Below are 21,086 nucleotides of genomic sequence, written 5' to 3'. Positions count from 1 at the left end.
AGGGACGGAGCCGGCGCGTCGCCTCCCTGCTTCCCCTGGCCGTTTCCCCTCTGCGCTGGAGGAGAGGCCGCTGCCGACGGCAGGAGCCGAGGGCCGGGCCGCTCGGCACCAGCACCCACAGCTCAGGTGCACCGGCGGGATTGGGGAAAGGGGCGCAAACCCTTCTCTAGGCGTTGCACCCCGGCGGGCTCCGGGAGAGGAAGAAAGTTGCTCCCTTTCCTGCGGCGGGCCCGGGAGTTGCTGAACTGGCCTCACCTGGAAGGACTGAGCAGTTCCTACCTTTCCCATCAGGTGCCTTTGCAGCAGCAAAGCCACGGTATCCGGGAGACCGCGGGGAGTGGAATAACCCACCCCCCCCACCCCCCGCCACCATCACCACTCCTCCCGCCTTCGGCGCGCATCGCTTGTTGCCTGGTCTGTTTCGCCGTGCTCCCGGGATCACAGGAGGATCTATAGCTGTGATCTATCACCGAGGAGAAGGAGGTCGTGAATGAACTCCCTTCCAGCGGGGCAACGAATCAGTTCTCGAGCTGCTTATTATTATCATGCTCTAGGACCAGCCCTTTCCTGCTAAACTTGGCTTGGGAGCGTACAGCAGGAGGGGGCGCGGGGGGTAGAAAGCCAAGCCCAACATCATCTTGTGTTTGACTTCCCCCCCAGCCCCCCCCCCCCCGCCTTCTGTGAGACAGTTTGATGAATGCCTGCCAGAGGGGTATGATTTGCTGAGGCGCCTCTGGCAGGGCGGTGTGTGCGCGGTGTCAGCCCCGCCGCCGCCCCCCCCTCGTTGGGGCTGTGAGCGGCCCGCGGCGGGGGACGCGCGTGGGAGCGGCTGCTGCGGTGCGCGGAAGAAGCGCGCGCGCCGCTTGGGCGGAGGGGGGGTTCAGCTGTCTCTGCTAGCCGGGGTGGGGGGGCGCTCAGAGGGGAGTCACGGCTTTGAAAGGGGCGAGGAGGACGATACGGAGCTAGCCCAACTCCGCCGCACCCTCAGCCCGTGGGTTTGCTTCGCATTGGCAGGCAGCGTGTGAAGCCGAGCCGCCTCTCCCCGCCACCCGACGGGCCAGCGAGGGAGGGCCTGGGCCCGGCCCCCCCCACCCTCCCAGCGAAGTTGCCTTCAGACGCGGATCGGAGCCACCCACCTCACTTTGCCGGGTGTTGTTTTCTCGGCTGAGCTCTGGATAGAAAGGACTTGGCTTTCTCCGCACCCTGAGAGTTGCCCGAGCGCTCCCCGCGGCCAGGAGGAGGGCGGCGCGCCCCCCGCGCCTCCCCGGGGCCGAGGCCGGCGGGCCCCGGCCGGGCGGCGGCGGGCGGTGAGGATGTGCGGCTGGGGGAAGCTCACTCTGTCCTTGGGGCTCCTGCTGCTGGCGATGGCGGGCGCGGTGGCTCCGCAGCCCTGCCCGGCGCAGTGCTCCTGCTCGGGGAGCACTGTGGACTGTCACGGACTGGCGCTGCGCGGCGTCCCGAGGAACATCCCCCGCAACACCGAGAGACTGTAAGTACCCTGGCCCAGGCGGCGGCGAGCGCCCCTCGGTCCCCTGTCAGGGCTCTTGCCGGCCAGCAGGGCAAAGGTGGCCCCTGGAGCCGTCCCGGTTTGGGGTCCCGACGCCCTTAGAGAAGAGGGAGGATGGTGGAGAAGGGGGGGCGGGGGGGGGTGGTTCCGTTCCCTTCCCCTGCTGCTGGCGGTGCCCGTTTCACGGCGATGCGCGGAGACGCGGGAGAGGTGGACGCTGCTCCCAGCCGCTGCCTCTCATCCCGGGCAGCCGCGGTGGGGAGCGCGGTTCCCGCCGCCGCCGGGCGGGGCAGGCACCACAGCGGCCCGGGGGTCGCCCCGAGCCGGCGGTGGCGGAGCGGCCTCTCCCTCCCACCCGCCAGCGCCCATTTCCCGGCAAACTTGGCCGTCGCGCCTCGCTTTCCCCACGGCGCTGCGGGAGAGCCGGGCCGCCGCGCTCCGCGGGTGCCGGCAGGCCCCGGGGTGGGAGGGGAAGCTCCGCGGGTTGCCGCGGTGGCTCCGCCCGGCAGAGCTCATCTGCCTTTGGCGAGGGCACGCCGGGGTGTTTTAGCCCCTTTCCAGTTCAGGCGACGCCAAGTTGTGCCTTCACGGCGGTCCGCACTCCCCTCATCCTCTTTTTGAGAGCATTCGGGTACCCCCCGGGTAGGGTCTTTCGTGGCCTTGAGGGAGAGCAAGCGTGTGGTCGGTGATATCTCATATCAGGCTGCCTTTCAGGAGGGTCTAGGAAGAGGTGAGCACGTTATTTCTTGCTCTCTAATAAGTCTTTTAAATGCTGGCGTATGAACACGTGTCTAGAGTGACGATTTTCACTCGGGAACAGAATCAGTGACACTGATTTCTGCTGAGACTTGTCCTGTTGCTTTACAGTGGTGTTTTTGCCACGTGTGGTGTAAACACTCCCCAAAAATAGTGATTAGTTTTTTTTTTGTTTGTTTCACCTAAATACGCTGGGAATGAACTGTAATTGTTAGGGTAGTTTCCATGTAATACCACTTCCTAATGGCTTACCTCAGGAATGGCAAAGTCTGGTTTTATTTGTAGCAACTGGAATTAAGGGAAGTTTATATCTGGATCCCAAAACATTATGGAAAAAAAAGAGCATATAACTTAAGAAGAGAAAGTAGTGCTGAAGTATGAACAAAAATGCTAGGGCCTAAATACAGCTTTCCGTCGCTTCTGAACACACTTTGCACTCTGCATTCAGTGTAGCTTCCTGTGAAGCTTTAGTTTTCATAAAATCCTTTTTCTCATCCCTTACCCTCCAGCAGTCTTATGCTTGTTTGAAAGCTAATGTTTGCTATTGGAAGTTAAGCCCTATTCTGCCTTTGTAGCAATACTATGAAAGCTGAAATTTGCTTAAAAATGTAGAAAATTGTCTTGATTTTACCTATTTAGTTTTCATAACTGTCAGTCAGACAAATACTGTAGCATATATAGCAGCTGTAGTGGTTTTCTCAATGCAGTTATAACCACGTTCAGGCAGGTTTGGACTCTTCTGTGTTGTTAAAGATAAATGTGAGCTTTATCATGGCAGGCAGAACTGACTTTGTAAGGGTCTCTTATTACAAAGTTTGGAACTACTACTTTCAAGATAAAACCTTCCTTCAGTCACTTGGAAATCAGAAACTCACAGTGTTAGTTATAGGAACGGTTTGTTGAGTTTATTTACATCTCTTAATTTCTTGAAATGTTGTGCCTATGAAAACAAGCAAAGTAGTTTAAAAATAACTTCTGAATGTTTTAATTTTGCTGCTTATAAATTATTCTTCTTAGGGATCTTAATGGAAATAACATCACAAGAATCACCAAGACTGACTTTGCTGGTCTAAGGCACCTTCGAGTTCTGTAAGTTTTATTTTTCTGTAACTGATACCTCTTAGGACTGATGCTACCGTTTGTTTTAAAAAACATTGAACTAGTTATCTTGCAGTTCGTAAGCTGGAGGAGTTATCACTCTTTAACTATTATGCTACTGCATCTGAACTTACAGCTCCTCCTCCGTGTGTTATACACTGATATGAACAAGTTAGCAATTACCTTAAATGTAATTTGTTTGAAATGTTTTAATCTCTCTTTAAGGTTGTGGAACTTGAGGATTTAATTTGTCATGTAGCTTACAAGTAAGAGTTGCTAAAATTGGTTGATTAACTGTTGGAGTGACTTCAGTTTAAAATTAGCCAATTTACAGTTCACACTGAAAATGAGTACTCTCAACCTGAAGTATAAGGGAATTCATTAAGAAAAAAAAGTTATTCCTTTACTGAATTTAAAAGCAAGTCCCAGGTGATGATTATTGCTTTTCTAGAGTTTCTGGGCAAAAAGGAAATACTTTTAACAGGGAACTTTAGGAAGGAATAATGATTTTTTTTTTTTTGTGAACACTTTTGTTTCAAGCATTATGAAGCTTTTAAAGTTCTATGGAGTTTTGGAGGGTTTTTTTTGGGGGGGGGGAAACCTAACTAAGCTAAGTTTAAAATACTGCAGAATTTACTTAGCTTATTTGTTAAGGCTATTTTATTTGAGCGAGTAGTCATATAAAATCCTTTTCTGTTTTTCTTTGAAACAGAACATCATGTTGTAGCAATTCTTAACTTTTTTTACAAAACTACTGTTACCACTATGATCTGTGCAGTCTTTCGCTAATGTTTTTTTGCAACACCACAATTGAGTATTTTTGTTTTGTTATTCTCATGTGAGACTAATATTGCATTCATACTGTTTAACTGGAGTCTTATAACTTGCCGAAGAGCAATGATGTATATGTGTGTGTGCACACAGCATGTGTGCATATGTGTAACTCTTTCACTTGGGGCTCTTAAAGTAGGTGAGCAAATGTAATATCTATTCCTGCTTCTTTTGAGGAGGATTGTTTTTCCCCTTTTGGGTATATGAGCCCATGTAAAATGTTGATGACAGAGGTCTGGAAGGTTAAAGTGGATGTCACTCTAGAAGAACTGTTGTATGCTTTTAATGAATATGCAGTTGGCTTTAAAGGACTGCTGTTAATGCAACAAGTTATTGTGGAGCTATTAAAACTTTTATATAAATTTTCTATATTTCAGTCAGCTCATGGAGAACAAGATTAGTACTATTGAGAGAGGAGCATTCCAGGATTTAAAAGAACTGGAGAGGCTGTAAGTATTTTGAATTCTAAATGTACAAGCATTTTTAAGTCAAATCAGCTGTATGTTAAGGTACTCAGTCCTCTGTTTTTTTTTTTTAATTATTTTCTTAAGCTTGAGACATCTGTCCTTATTGAGACACAAGAGGAGTAAGAAATTCAGAAATTCTCAAGCAGCATGTATGGGACTTGAGTGGAGGGGGGGAGACTTTCATGAGCAGTCCAGATTTGAAGCATAAACTGCAATTGTCTTGTAGGAAACAGCTTGAATACTTTCAAATATTTTCTTTTTCAAACATGACACCTAAAAAAAGCCCATTCTCTGAGGTACAACCTTAAATGTTAGTCTTGGAGATGCTGGATGTTTTATACAGTGCCTTATTGGAAGAAACTGCTAGTTACAAACTATTGTTTTTTTTACATAGTATGAAAACAGTAATTGAATCCTATTCCAGTTTTTATGATTAATCTTAAACAAAGGCTTAGAAAAAAATGTGCACTGTTAGCTCTCAAAAATTAATTGAATTTGGACTTTAAAAAAAGTGACTACTGTGGGGAGAGAGGATGGAGCGGGGATTAGAGGATCTTGGCTGGTGAAGTTGAAGCGCAAACACCTGCTTGGTTGCAGTAGGACATAGGAAATGAGTAATTCCCAAACCAGTTTAGCTTTTTATAATAGTTGCTTAATTTTTGGTATGTGCTTTCTTATTTTGTTGCATTTCCTCAAATGAAAATATTTTTAAAAAGGTATTGTACAACTTGGGACATCTGACTTGTTAAAGGCAAAATGCTGATTGTTGGATATAGTTTTGGTTTGGAGCTAGGGAAGTCTGAGAATGTATGTCCATGTAGAACTTCAGAGTAGTGTTTTCCTTATTAGGCATCTTAGTTGCTGTCTTTTCATTGTATCACCTTTTCTTTAAGCATGCCTCTGAGGTCTTGTTCAGTTTGTCATTTGCTGCTGCTTCAATTTCATGAAGATATTTCTACTTTACTCCATTGAAAAGCAGCATTGGCCTAAACATTCTGTTTGTCTTGTTATTGTTGTGTTCTGTACCCACAGCTGGTGTGGATTCAAACAACCCCACATACCATTATGGTTTGGTTGGTCAAATAGACAAAGCTATTCAAGAGACTTAGTAACCATCAGTGTAATTATGGCATTTCTGTAATAGTTAAAATATCATATACTTGAGATAACTACAATTTTTTTTCAAATAAACCAAAGTAACTTTTTGACGTACAAATCAAAAGTGTTATTATATAGTGCAACCTTTTTTGAATAAATTTTAATGAGAATGCTCTTAGAAATCTGTAGTCAGATTTTCTTGAAGTTATATTAAAACACCTAATGCAATGCTTTTTTACAATGTGTTTTAAACTTTGTACAAAGTATAGTACAGCTTCTCCTGCTGAGGGATATATTGGAATAATATATACACACTCCTAAATTTGGTTTATAGGGTCTAGCTAAAAAATTAAACAGCAATGTAATTCTTATTGCAAAAGTAAGTACACATACGTGAAACATTAATAAACATTAAGAGACCCATGCTTACACTGTGAATGTGGTTTGACACTGAGATATCAAATACTTGCTTAGTTTTACAACAGTATATAGTCAATTTTATTTCTTTGTTATCTCAAAGCAAGATTCTGCTATGTGATTTCTTAACAGTATTTCAAAAGTTATTTTAACTTGTGTCATAATTTCAAGGCATTTAATAGTAATACTTTTGAAGTGTAGATTTGTAATACTAGGAAAAAAAACAACTTTTGTAGTTAAAACTTACTTGTCCGATGTGCTCCCATGTTGCTGTTACTTTTTCTGGGATTTTTTTCTTTGGTTTTCTCTTGATAAATCTCTAAAATCTTTGGAAAACGATAGATATTTTCCAGTTACGTAAGATACTAGTTCAGAAAATAAATTCTGATAATTGTGCTACTTTTGTGGGTTATTTTTGTTCAACCTTCAGCAGGCAAACAATGACCTCTGAAAGTTTAGTCATTTGTACCTACAAAGTTAATTCTGTTTTGTCGTCAGAATTATTTTGCATCTGCTGGAGTACTTTTCACCGTTTCTTTAATTTCTTGAAATTCAGTCAGTGTTAGGTGTGTGGGTGACTTGTAATTTGAATATATATGCAGGATGTCTTTAAACCGCCCCAGCTGTTGGCTAAGAGCAAATATTTCATATTTGTGAGGAAAAGCTGAGAAAATTCCTCTTGTTTACAACTGCCAAGTCCATCTGATGAAGGCGCATTGTTATCTGACAGCCAATTCATCTCCTTGGGATTCTGAAATTCAAAACGATTTCTCAGGAAACTTGTGGATACTTACTTCAAGTATTTCCTTTTATACACTAAATAGCAAGCACTTTAAAGCTTTTTAGTTTTTTTAATGTGTAAGTGTAGGATGTCACGTTTCCACTGTAAGTGTAATATGCCAAGCTACTGTGAAAGAATACCTGATGCAGTCCTCCTAGCATGCCAATGAAAGGTATAAGCAAGCCCTACTGCAACTTAAATGAACTCAGTTTGGTTTATGAGATTGTTTACAAGTAGTATTTCATAGGTTGGAATATCTTGTGCTAGTGTATACAGGCTGAATTTTAAAATGATTCCTGTAGTTCAGTACTCTCTTTAATGTGCAGAACAGACTTTCACAGTAGTTTCCCTTTGGGGAAAAAAAGAGTCCATTTTTCTAGGCTAAGGGGTGCTCTTGCGTTTTTTGGTTTTGAACTGGAATTTCAGTTACAAAATCTTTTCTTTTTAGACCAGTTACTGTGATTTCCAAGGAGCTATTTGGTTGATCAGTGAGTTACTAATTGTGAATACTCAACTCTTAAAGCGGTGCTAGCTCAGGTCCAAACCAATTTGATACAACACTGCCTGAGCTAGTAAGTCAGCCATGAATATGGCTTTCTTCGCAGCCTATGTCTTGAATGGCTGAATTACATGGTATGTTGTGTTGTGTAGATGTTCTGTCTGCTGAAACAACCCTCTTTGAACTTCAATACGTACAGCCTATTTTTCAGTCAACGGGACAGCTTGTGTCTTTGTATACATCCTAAAGCAGTGTTAAAAGCTCTTGGATTAATTACGATCATTGGCTGTCATTGTGGTTAACCTCGGCCAGCAACTAAGTACTACACAGCCGCTCACTCACCCTCCCCCTCCCAGGTGGGATGGGAGAGAGAATTAGAAAGAAGGAAAACTCATGGCTTGAGACAAAGACAGTTTATTGGAACAGCAAAGGAAAAGATAATGATATATAAGTCATGATAATAATTAAAAAAATAATGATAATAGAAAATACAAAATGAACAAGATGCAATTTCTAACTGCCCAGTGACTGATACAGCCATTTCTTGAGCAGTGATCATGGAACTGCCATTTCCTGAGACAAGCGAGCTGCCCACTGGCCAACCGCCCTTGTATACTGAGCATGAGGTCTGTACTATAGAATACTTCCTTTGGCCAGTTTAGGTCAACTATACTGGCTGTACCCTTTCTCCACCTGCACATTAGTGAACCCTTGGAAGCTGGAAATGTCCTTGATCTCTTAGCAACAACTACTAGCATCAGTGTATTATCAACATTCTTCACATGCCAAATCCTATGCTAAATCCAAAACACTGCAGCTACTGGGAAGAAAATTACCTCCATCCCAGACAAAACCAGGACAGCTGTCCTGTTTAACATCTGCAAGACTTTCTGTATTAACTGTTAACCTCTGTGATGAGCCCATGTTCCTAAGTAGGTCCTCTAAAGAGTGTATGACCGTTCAGTACATGGCAAGTGCCATAATTAAAGGACTGGGGTGTGACCTGTTACATTGTCTGAACCTCTTACATAGACCACAGTAATGTATCAGTGGTGGGTTTCAGTATGCTTCATGGCAGGAAGGCACAAAGGGTCAAGATATGGAGAATTTCCACAACACTTAAGAAATTCCAGAGACCACTGCTTATTATGGGAGACAAAAAACTTTTGAAACTATTCCTTATAAGAATGTGAAATTAAACACTTGTTTCTTTATAAGCTGTCATCTTGGGTGTGATGTTTATAATAGTTTGAAATAGTCTCTTAAGACAAGGTTAAGATAAACTGAAAATCTTTACTTTCTGAAAACTAACACTGCTATTAGATGCAGCTTTAAAAATGACTTAAAAAGTGTAGTAAATTGTTATCCCCAGGACCGCCGCCCTCTGTGGTGTTGCAGCTACAGCTCAGAGTATCCTAGTGTTTTTACAAGCTATTGTCATCTGGAGGGAAGCATAAAATTTGGTTGAGGACAGCTGCTATAGACTGTTGAACCAGTTCTGTTATAAGCTACTTAAGCCTAAAATTTCCTTACACTTCTTTGTACTCCAGAAATCCAATGTAGTTAGGTTTTGAGGGCTAAATATAATCTTCTCTTATGTACATAGCAGAGCAGTTTTGTACATAGCAGAGCTATCTTTTCATTTGGGAAAAAAAGATGGGTTTTGGCTGGTAGGAACATTTTTAATCACAATTTTTTTTCTAATTTTTCTATGTCTAATAGTTGACATGCCAGCTATAATCGTTTTAAGACTATGCTAAATATCCAAAAGATGTTAGGATAGGAAGAGTTTACAGCAGTCATTTGAAAACTACCCACATTTTTCTTCCTGTATTTGTGAATAATCCATTGAGGCAGCAGTATGACCCTAAAATGCTAATTTGGAGTCTGATTCTACAGACATTTACCACGTGAATAACTTGGTTTGCATGAGTAATCCCACTGATTACTCTTGTGAGAAAGGTTACTTGTGTGACCTAAAAATTTCTCAGGCCAAGCTCCTACACTTTTGGTACTTGAATTAATAGAATTTATTTCTAAAATGTCCATTTATTGTCTTAATAGTTCTAAGAGCTATCTGTGTAAACTTAAAAAAACCAAACTAACAAACAAAACAAACAAAAAACCCACAAATCCTATTTATTTTGAAAACTAGTGTGGAGGTAAAATGTTACTCTCACAGGTTCTGCAAGAACTGCAACTTCTGAGTTAATATCTGAGCTAAATATTTACCCCTCCATACCTCCCCAAAAACCAACTCCCCCTGAGCTACATGGTGCGCAGAAGCTAAAATCCAGAGTTCAAGAAAAGAATGCTGTAAGGGTTGAACTTCAAGTTGGTACTTGAAATAGCTTTTAAACTGAAAGGTATCTATGTTGTATTTTCACGCTTTTTACAATGTATTACTGAATGATGGAGAAAGAAATATTTCAAGAATTAAATGTTTTGTTACAGTTAATGCATTTTTCAAAATTTTTACAACACAATTCTAAAATAACAAACTGAGGAATTGTCTGTACTTGCTGTTTATTGGGGCTCCATCTCTACAAGTACATTAAAACAAGGTATAAAAAACGTAAGATGAAGAGAGCATTTACTTAGGAGTGTACTTATGAGTGTTTGAGTAGTACTGAAAATTAATACAATTTTGTTCATGCTGTGGATGAACAATTTGAATCTTAGATGTGTCACAGCACAGAAGGAAAAGTATATTTCAACACATAGTTTCAAGGAAAATTTTATTTTTACTTGGTAAGCAAACTAAAGTGCTACTTGGATTTCTTTTCTGGATATAAATCCATATGTGAAACTATGTTTGCAGCTTCTGCAGCAAGGGCTTAATTATAACCTGAATACACAGGAGTCAATTGTGTCAGAGGTATTAAATGGGATTCAGTATAATAAAGTGATTTTTAGCTGTATTTCCTGTATTACATGGTTAGAGTTAGAGCCCAAACAGCTAACCTAGTCTGATAAACTACTGTGGTAAACTACTAAGCTGTATTACTAGATTTTGAAATTATAAACCCAAACCTCATTTATGAGTTACCACGATCTCTGAATGCATGGTGTTTTGCAGAGCATCTCATCTTGCAAAGACATCCATAGCAGGATGGACTAAGAGATGAAAAGTTCCATCTAGGATAAAAGCAAATACAGCTTGTCTTGGCAATACTGCCCACTAGGTGTGGGCAATGATCGAGGGAATTAGTGGCTGTTTCAAAATAGACTAGATAAACTAGTACTGCTCTCCTTGTCTAGTCTAGGAAAGCGGTACAGACTATGCTGCTGGGATAAAACATGCTTTCCAGAGATTAAAATAAACCAATGTGCTGACTTTTTACCATGTATTTATGTGTGGCATGAGATTGCAGATTTATTCCAATTATTTGACTAACTCTAGCCATAAAATGTAAATTCCAAGTAGGGAAATGTATTTTCTATGATTCTTTAAATGTGAACTACATCAATAAGTTAATCCCAGAATAGTGGGGTTTGAACTTAACTTTTTCATTCTGAGTTTTGAATCCCTAATGGAATCTAGCCCTTTCAGTTGCAGAAAAGAAGTGTTGTTGTGTTAGAAACCCCACATTTCACTTCTAAGCACCTAACTGATCAAACTTCTGGAAAAAATACCAAATACTGCCTGATTTTATGATGCACTTTTGCGGTTTCAACTGAAGCAAATTCTGGGGTTTTTTTTTGTGTGTTTTTTTTTTTTCCCCAATGTAGAGAGCTTACATGTGAAGTTTAAAGGCTGATGTGGAATTTTAAGACTCAGTGAAAAATGCTGTGTTAGCAGCACTACTGTTCCAGGAATCATTTGTACCACTGTCATAGCTAAAAGAACAGCCAATAAGTGAATGATACTTCATCTTATTGTGCTTGACTATGTGTAGTCTCATTGAAAGCAGCTTTTTTTTTTGGGCGGTAAGACATTGTATTATATAGTATGGAAGTGGTACGGAGCTCTTGGAATTAGTTCTTAGCTCTTTAGCTAAAAACTAGTCTCCAGTTTCTTTTCTAGCTGAATCTTGGTCTTTGTTTTGGTGAGCGAGTTCATGACTGAAGCCTGAGCATTAATTTTTCAGTTGGGGTACATTCTGAACAGTTTTTAACTAGTGCAGCCAGGAGGATCTAGGTTGAACTGCAGTGCATGTGCTTGTTTTTTAAGGCTGCTTAATGTTTTTGATTTTTCTCCCCCTTAAAGCATTGATACTTCATCACCTGTCTGGCTTCAGTCTGAATGTATGAGCACTTGAAGGGTTAATACCGTCACACATGTGTGATAGGTAGCAGAAGAATAATGACTTCAGGTAGAGAATGTTTTTGAACAGCCCTGAAGAGGGTGAACAGTTATTCCTTGTTAATCACGGATGTGAAAAATCCTTCTCTTAGCTAATCCTACGTAGTTTAAGGGCAATGCATAGTGCATTCCTCATCTTAGAACGAGGAGGAGACTACGAAGCCTGCGGTGCTAATCACTTACCAAAGGAATGTGAGACCATCCTACGTGAATTGTACTGGGGCACCTGTATTTGTAGTTAAAAAAAATAAAACAACCTACAGTAATTATTTTCTATTAGAAGTCTTTGTCAAAGCAACTTCAAATATCATCTTGAAAAATGTCTGTTAAATCAGAAATAGACAAAGGCTGTCTTTGAAGACAGTATTTTAAAAGATGCAGTGTTCTAATTAAATGTTAAAAAATCACATTATAGCCATGTCTTGATTGCAGAATACTACAAAAATATTTAATAAAATAAGTCCAAGAGCAATGTTCCTCTTTTAAAGGCCTTGTAAATGTTCGCTGTTATTTTTAGTATATTTTATTCATCTGAGTGTCTTTTCTCATGGGACTTCTTTTATAGGTCTAGAAGTCAAATTGCAGTGAGAAGTCCTGTTTGCTCTTTGCAGACCTTTTTACAAATTCCAGGGCAGGAAGGCTGTTTATTTTTCCCACATATGTTTTGTGCTCATCCTTTGTGACATTGTTTGCTGGATGCTCTTCTTTCTTGCTTGCTCTGAAATGGGTAATTTGCACTGTTGCAAAATGTTGAAACCAAATCTGATTCTACAGAACTGTTGTGTCAATGGTTTTGTTTCAAATAGTGTTTTGTGTTCAAAAGCTATTTTAAATTGATGCTGTAGCGCACTGCTATTAAATTTAAAGCTATATGTTTTAGTTTTACTCTGTAAAAATTGTATTTATCTTTTGTAGAGCCAGTTCAATATTTTTTTTTAAAATCCAGATTTAGTGTTAGATGGCCACAGGTGAAAATTGAGTTGTCATTACATTTTAATATAGCATATTACAAAGACCATCTAAGATGCTCCTTATTTTGACTGCAAAAGCTGCAGTTCTGTCTGGAATTTTACAGTTAAACTCCAGAATGTATAAGGGATCTGGCTGCACGGCTGGCACTTCAGTGACTCATACCTCATTTACTCTGAAGAGTCTGGTTGAAATGATATCAGAATAAATGTTTTATTTTCCTTCATGGGATGTAGTGCATTGTGCTGGCTTGTCTTCAATAATAGTGTAGACTGATAATCAAATACAATGTGGCAAAGTCTCTTATTTTTTTTTTTTTAAGACACACTAGCCTTTCTGACTTTACTTTGGCAGAATGCCTGTACAGGTGCTACAGAAAAAATACTTGAATGAATACTTACTATGGTAACTTGGTGCCAGAAAGACAGTTACAGGCCTATCTAGACTATTTGCAAGCCCTTCTTGCCTTTCTAAACAATCTATCTGAACTGTAGCTGAATTCCATCTAATAGATCAACTTCCCCTTTTTCTTTGTCGTTTTCCCTTTCTTGGAAGTAGTCCCAGGTGTTGTCAAAGATCAGCCTTCATCTGATACTTGATCCTGTATTACTTTATGGAGGTTTTATAACTTCTGTTTCCTTCTTTGTGGTATACTGTATAGAATAAAATCCAATGAATTAGCCTCACAGGACTGTGGAGATTTGAAGGAACCTCTGTAGATTGTCTAGTCTCTTGCCACTGAGTAATGCAGGGTTGATCAGAGCAGGTGGCTGAGGGCTGTTTCCACTCAGGTTTTGAATGTCGTAGAATGGTTAGGGTTGGAAGGGACCTTCAAAGGTCATCTAGTCCAACCCCCCTGCAAGGAGCAGGGACATCCCCAACTAGATCAGGTTGCTCAGAGCCTCATCCAGCCTGGCCTTGAACGTTTCCAGGGATGGGGCCTCCACCACCTCTCTGGGCAACCTGTGCCAGTGTTCTACAACTTGCATTGTAAAAAACTTTTTCATAATTTCCAATCTAAATCTACCCCCCACTATTTTAAAACCATTACCCCTCATCCTATCACAACAGGCCCTACTGAACAGCCTCTCCCCATCTTTCTTGTAGGCCCCCTTGAGGTACTGGAAGACCGCTATCAGGTCTCCCCGGAGCCTCCTCTTCTGCAGGCTGAACAGCCCCAACTCTCTCAGCCTGTCCTCATAAGAGAGGTGCTCCAGCCCTTTTATCATCTTTGTGGCCTTCCTCTGGACCTTCTCCAACTGGTCCATGTCCTTCTTGTGCTAGGGGCTCCAGAACTGGACACAGTACTCCAGGTGGGGCCTCACCAGGGCAGAGGGGGAGAATCCCCTCCCTCGACCTGCTGGCCACGCTCCTCTTGATGCAGCCCAGGATGTGGTTGGCCTTCTGGGCCACGAGGGTGCATTGCCAGCTCATGTTGAGCTTCTCGTTCACCAGCACTCCCAATGTCTGCAATGATGGAGAATCTACAGCCTCTCTGGGCAACCTGTTCCGGTGTTTGACCACCCTCACAGTCAAAGACTTTTCTTAGGTTTAAATGTAACTTCCTGTATTTTGATTTGTGCCTATTACCTCTTGGCCTTTCACTGTGCACCCCTGAGAAGAGTCTGGCTCGGTCTTCCTTACTTGGGAAGGAAGTACATTACTTATTTATACACATGATGTATTTATACACATTGAAATCCCTTTGAGCCTTCTCCTCCCCGGGCTAAGCAGTCCCAGCTTTCTCAACCTCTCCTACTGTGACAGATACTTTAATCTGTCTGGACTTGCTTCAGTATGTCCATGTCTCTCTTGTAGTGGGGAGTCCAGCATTGGGCACAATTCTCCAGATATCTCACCAGTGCTGAGTAGAGGGGAAAGATCCCCCTGCCTTGAGCTGTTGGCAACTCTTCCTAATACAGCCTGGGATGCTCTTGGCCTTTGCTCCAAGAACACATTGCTGGATCCAGTTTTATTTCTTGTTTGCCAGAAATCCAGGCCTTTCTCTGTAAAGCTGATTTCCAACTGTTTGTACTCAGTGTGTGCTGGTGCATGGGGTTATTCCTTCTCAGGTGCAGGACTTTGCATTTCCCTTTTGTTGAGCTTCATGAGGTTACTTTTTGACTGATTCTCCAGCCTATCCAGGTTCCTCTGACCAGCAGCACATGTACCTGGTGCATCAGTCATTTCTTTAAATTTTGTATCATCTGTAAACATGTTGAGGGTGCACTCTATCCCATCTTTGAGGTTGTGGATGAAGATGCTGAGCAGTCCTGACTCCAGTCCTGACCCCTAGGGTACACCACTAGTGACTGTTCTCCAGCTGGGTTTTATGCCACTGATCACAGCCCACTGAACTTGGCACATCAGCCAATTTTCAGTCTCCCTCACAATTTGCTTTTCTAGCCTGTACTTCATCAGTTTGAGGACCGCTGTCATGAGAGACAGTGTCAGAAGCTTTACTGAAAAGATAAACAACATCTACTGTCTTTCCACTGTGTGCTAAGTTCCTTATTCATTGTAGGAGGCTATCAGCCTGGTCAGGCATGATTTTTCCAGTTGTAAATCCATGCTGACTGCTCCCAGTCATCTTCTCCTTACTGTGTCTAAAAGTAGCTTCTGTTTTACTCTGTCACCTCCCCAGGCAGACGTGAGGCTGCCCAGCCAGTAGTTTCCTGACTTTTGCTTTGTTTTTCACGTGTTTAAAACCATAGGCAGAATTAATAAGAGTAATGACTGACTATTTATAGAGACTTCCTTTCTCTTGAAATGGTAAGGAATATAGAAGCTTCCAGAAAACAACTGCATTAGTTTCTCTATTTTCTTAGCTAAAAAAGAAAAGCCAAACCCCAACTAAACAAAGAACTTGTCCTAGCTCTGCTTATACTCGAAAACCTCTTAAAAGTAAATTGAGTATAGACTCCTGATTCTGTGTCCAAAATAGCGTTCTGCATAATGTATGGAGAATTGATTGGGGTAGGGGAGGAATGGGGCAATTTTGGACTTAGCATCAACCCTGTGCGAAGAAAATGAAGGACAAAATCCATTAGGGTTTAAGTAGTGTGCACTAGTACAATGTAGTGATATCGTTTGCAAAGTAATTTACACCACTTCCTACACAAGTAAGAAACTGAGTCTGTGGTAGTGTGTATGGCCTGCTTTCTTTCAGAAAATGTTATTACTAAAACGAATATCTAATAGGTATTTGATATTAAATTGAGGCTAACTTAGATATCTTTCTTAGTTAGTCACTATTTAGCCTGAAAGTGGAGTCCTGATGAAGTGGTTCTTGACCTGGGGAATATTTGACTTAGACATCCAACTGCTGTAAGATCAGCCCTGAACTTCTTTGATTCCAATTTTTATTCACGTGGTCAGTAAACTTGATATTGCTAGGTTTAATGAGATATTTGCAGAGAATTCTTAATGGAAAAACTGGCACAATCATTTGCTTAGCTTAGTTCTTGGGCTGCCTTCTCACTTGATGACATGTTCATGCGAGTCACGTTCAGCAACTGCCAGATGTGTTGAAGTTCAGTAGATTGTGGCTTTGGACACATGTTCTGCCTCTGGCAGATACAGCAACGCAATTTTTTTTTTTTTGTAGAAAAGTAGTAAGCCTTGCCTTCCTCGGAGATGTAAGCTTAAGTCAACCTCTGTATAAAGTCCTCTGGTGAGGAAATAGACATCACTTATTCTTATGTCTATTACTCTGACCCTCTATATATAGAGTCAAATTTTTAGGGCTCTAATGGTTAAATTAGTCCCTGGAGATGACTTGGGTACTATACATTAGCTTTCTGTTTTAAGATACTTGGATAATTTTGTGGGTTGATTCTGTATTTCCTGAGCTCATAAAGCCTGAACTGATGATATTAGACCTTTCCCGCAGGTACGTACCCCTATAACCTGTTGGAATTACTTGCGGACCCTGGTGGGCTTAGTCATTGTGAGTAGAAAGTGCTGTCATATGAATACTCAGTGGTTTGCTCACTGACATGTCCTTTAATTTAAAATAGAAATTTAATGGAAAAATGTTGGTGTGCTTTTAAAGTTTATGCATATTTTGCAAATGAGCTTCAGTGAAAAGATGTTACGTGATATTTTTTAAATGGGTGTGGTACTGCTGACAAACAGTAGCTGTGGATGTGCTCCTTTGAAGAGTACAATTTCTAAGCTATACTGTGTGCTACTGTGCACAGATAGTGTATTTACTTCTCTCAGCTAACTTCAAAGGAGGAATGAAAAATAATTACTTTTGTTATTATTAACTTCGTGTGACTTCGAAGCCTTCAATTCTTCTTGAAGGAATGGTGGTAGAATAAAAGGCATCTGTGCCTTGTATTTAGAGTTTCAGAAGACTCACAGTCTCTATGCACCCAATGGGACATGCTGTTTCTAATTAAAGAATATAGCTGATTTATAATTTACTTGGAACAGCTCTTAACTTCAATCAGTTCTCAAGTTATCTTTGAGGGCTTCTGTTATTTTAGGGGGCCTATGGCTAGATTTGCATCTACTTGAATTAAAACTCACTGGAAGATAACTTTGTGACAAAATCGCAGCCTTCCAGTACCTGTGAGGTAGTTATCAAAAAGCTCAATCCAGGCTCAGCTCTGTGATGAGACAAGCCTAAATTGAAATGAGAGGTTATGACTGGATATATGGGTAAAACTTCTTCACTGTGAGGATAGTCAAGCACCAGACCAACTCAGTTGTCCAGAAAGGCTGGGTGGTTTCATACACCTTCTCTGGCTGAATGTAATTGATGATAATGGAACCAGAAGCAAGTTACAGTGAAGGCTATAACAAGTCTAGGAAACAAATACAGACCTGCTTGTGAATTATAGCAATTGCAGATGATTACATTGCAGACAGTGTAATTAAGATTTTTCTTCTTTTATCCCTTCGTCCCCCATGCGTGATAGCTACTGGATCACAGTTATTGCGTCATGAGATCTTTAGAGACACATCAGAATGGATTGGTGGCACAGCCAGACTTCAGTGGGTTAGGATACGTGTCACTGGGAGCATAATGTGCTCTCCTCACAGTTTACCTCTGCCTCTGTCATCCTCTATATATCCTCTGGCTGCATACAAAAGATGAGTAAAACCCAAATATGCATCCATTTCTGCAAAGCTAGCCTGTTCTCTAGAATCAGTAACTTAAATCAAGACTATTTTTTGCTTACCTCACTGTTGTCTGCTTCACAGTGTAACCTGTTGCTTGTCTGTACCTACTTCTTACCTGCCTATTGTTGTTGAGGTTGCTTTGAAGAGTATTTTCACCTGCCCGTCTGTCAAAGGCTTTCCTTCTTTGTCGTTAAACTGATCCTTCTGTATACTTCTTCCATTGCTTCACTTTGAAGATGCTTTTCTAGTCTTTACTGTGTTTAGAGGACGGAGCTCTGGGAGCTTTAGGCTGAAATATTTCAAATACTTTGTGTACTTTAGGTAGTGTGTGGACATTGCTTGAATTCATTAGGAAGAGCTGAAAAGTTTACCTGTGCCAGTCTGTCTGTTTGCCCAATTTCTTTCTAAAGATGCGTTCAATAAAAGAAGAAAAAAGCTTATATATTCTAATTGCAACTGTGCCTCAGTTTTGTCACGTTGAAAGAATTATGATGTTAGACCCTCATTCATTTATTTCTAGTTACTACCAAGGGACTTTGCAATCCAAGGTATTGCAATGTTAGAAGACATTCTCCAGTACATTTTGTGTGGCTTACACCACTAACACTTCATCTCTTTTTGAGCTCTCTGCCTTTGCTTGAGAAACACAATTTTTTTTCTGGCTCAGTTGGGAAACTGAACAGTAGCAGTATGGAATATCTCATCACTGTTTCTTCAGTGCTCCACCTTGAACTTCATGCCAGTTCTGGGATAGCAGTTCAGTTGATGCAACTGAAATTTTTCTTCTCAAATTGTCCCAGGGGAGACCTCTGTCTGCTAGCCAGCTGCAGTGAGGTCTCTGCCAACACATATTGAAAGAAAATGTGGTGGAATTTTTCTGGTTGTTTTTACTCTGCAGTAGCTGTAGTTCTTTGCAATCTATAGTTATGGATTCTGTGATCCATTTGTGCTTACCTCACGTTTCAGCTCCAGGGAGAAAGGGGATCATGCCTCTCTCACTCTTGTTCCGTTATATCTGTGTGTTCTGGATAGGTACTGCTGTTTCAGGCAAAATTAAGCATGAGGTCACTTGAAAAAGTGGAAATACTGGAGAACCATGTTTATTACTGAGCCATTTTAAAATAGCAGTGTGTTTTCTGAGCTCCTTGTGTGGCTCTGCCTCAAAGATTGAAAACTCCTCATAGTGACTGTTGAACTGGAAGCTGTACTGTGATACTAGTCTGTGTATTCCAGACTTGCCCTGCATCCTTTTTCACATTCACTTATGTGTGAATTCATAGCATTTTTTAAAAAATAGACCTATTTATTGGTCTTGAAAAATTCATTTCAGTGAAGTCCATTCATAAAATCTCCTTGTAGGAAACAAGAACAGCAAATCAACCTGCTTGAAAGCATCTGTTATAACTTGTTAAATGTGAAGAGTAACTGAAGCCCCTTTCTGAAGTATGATAAAGGACGTATTTCCTGTTATTGCCTTCATGAAAATTAGTAATGTTTGATATTCTTAAGCACAGGAGATAACAAATGATCAGATTTTTGGTACAGAAAGCTTAGTTCTAAAAAACTCCAATGAGCGGAATGAAATTATTAAAACTAGAAGCTACAAAATACACAATTCGTTAAAGAGCAGTCTTTTATTTTAGTTGTATTCACTTAGTGCTCAAAGAACAAATGTTTTAATTTTGTGAAAGACAAAGTAAAAATGTAGGCTGAAACACTAATTCTAAGTGCCAGGCTCACTTGGTAGAAACTCTTGAGTCATGAAAGTAGTGTTATTTATTGTTAAGTTAACTCATTAACTTGATTAATTGTCTATAACATGGATCTTAAAGTCTGTAGAGCAGCACATGCATCAGTATGTTAACGGTATACTTGGTTGTGTGGGCCATGTGAATGAGCGGTAATAACAGAAACTCCTGACCTAAGGTGTTAACTGCTTCTATAGAAAGTTATGTACTAGCAGAAGTGTTTTGCCTGTGGATTATCCTTCTAAAGTGATGCTAAGCGTGTCCTTGTAAGACGATTGTTGCAGTTAGTGAAAGGCAGCCTGCCTGAAGACCTTTATCATCAGTTAATATTATGTCATTGTACTATAGTACCTTTTTTTTGTATTGTATGGAACTTCTACAAAAATACAGACACTGAGTGATTTCATTGCTCCTTCAGTTACAGCTTGCCATTACTGTCTGGTATTTGAACCTAACAGAGTCCTTAAATATCAACAGAAATTTTTGTCCTGATTAGTTTGTCATTAGAAACTAACTTCCCAAAGTCTTTATCCTGCGTGTTTTTCCATGTAGTTTTTAATCTCTAATCATGGACTTCGAGGTTTAAGTCTGAACTATCTATTTAATCAAAAGAAGGGATGACTGCATTGTATTTCTTTTTTTTTTTTATTTGACTGTTTTTTCAGGTTCAGTGTCTAAGAATTCCATTTTCACATTCTTTTCTGTTTGTAAATGGAACTGTTACTCTGAAACAATTTTCTTCCTATTACTTCTTCAGTTTAGTGATCTTAGTATACACTTTTATACATAAATTTACTAAAGATAAGAATGTCAATTTGAGATGACCTTATTTTGAAAATGCGGTAGATCCACAAACACTAAAGTGTATCACTTCCTTGTTTTTACGTAGGTAAGGTTTTCTTTTTAAGCAATGTTCAATTCAGAAGTCTTCCATCATCATTAACTTCTCTATAGCTCTGTTTGTCTCTTATATTGAAAACTTTCCTTCTGCTGATTTGGAAATATGACTTGCAAGATTACAATTCAGATATTTTTGTTGTTGCTGGATTAAGCATTTCTTTCCTATTTCTTATTAAACTGCATCTTCACTCATTTCACTAATCCCAGTATTGTAGTCCTTCCTTTTCAGGATCTCTTTCTTTCACTCTAAATTCTCTTTTAGTCTTCTAAATGTGTAATTTAAATTTCTTCCGCTTAGAGAAATTAGGATTTCTGGTGCTTAACTAACAAAAAGGAACTGACATTAAAGTTGGAAAATAATGGCTATCTAGATCTCAAAGCTGACCGCTTGATATGGTTTGAAATGTGGAAGCAAACCTGTGGAATATCTCTGAAATTATTTTGCTCTCATCACTACACACTGAACTACAAGGGAGCAATAACTATGTGAACTAAACCATGGAGATATGTAAAACTGGATTCTGAGTGTGTAAGTGTGTGTATCGATATGGGAATTTATGCAAAAACCTTTAAAAT

General features: G+C 40.6%; 1 protein-coding gene across 4 annotated transcripts in view; it reads left to right on the top strand.

Annotated features, from left to right (window-relative positions):
- Positions 1-1,307: 1,307 nt before the first annotated feature.
- The window catches only part of SLIT2 (slit guidance ligand 2), a 257,184-nt gene continuing 237,405 nt past the window's right edge, over positions 1,308-21,086 (top strand). For all 4 annotated transcript variants that reach the window (XM_086746083.1, XM_086746085.1, XM_086746082.1 and 1 more), the window contains exons 1-3: positions 1,308-1,489; positions 3,281-3,352; positions 4,570-4,641. In XM_086746083.1, the coding sequence (XP_086602209.1) occupies positions 1,314-1,489; positions 3,281-3,352; positions 4,570-4,641 (320 nt within the window). In that variant the 5' untranslated portion in view covers positions 1,308-1,313. The remainder of the gene's footprint in view (positions 1,490-3,280; positions 3,353-4,569; positions 4,642-21,086) is intronic.

This window comes from Chlamydotis macqueenii, chromosome 4 (genome assembly GCF_036417535.1).
Source record: "Chlamydotis macqueenii isolate bChlMac1 chromosome 4, bChlMac1.mat, whole genome shotgun sequence".
Lineage (NCBI taxonomy): Eukaryota > Metazoa > Chordata > Aves > Otidiformes > Otididae > Chlamydotis > Chlamydotis macqueenii.
The sequence above is the reverse complement of the archived record's forward strand: the minus strand, read 5'-3'. Positions and strand labels throughout refer to the sequence as shown.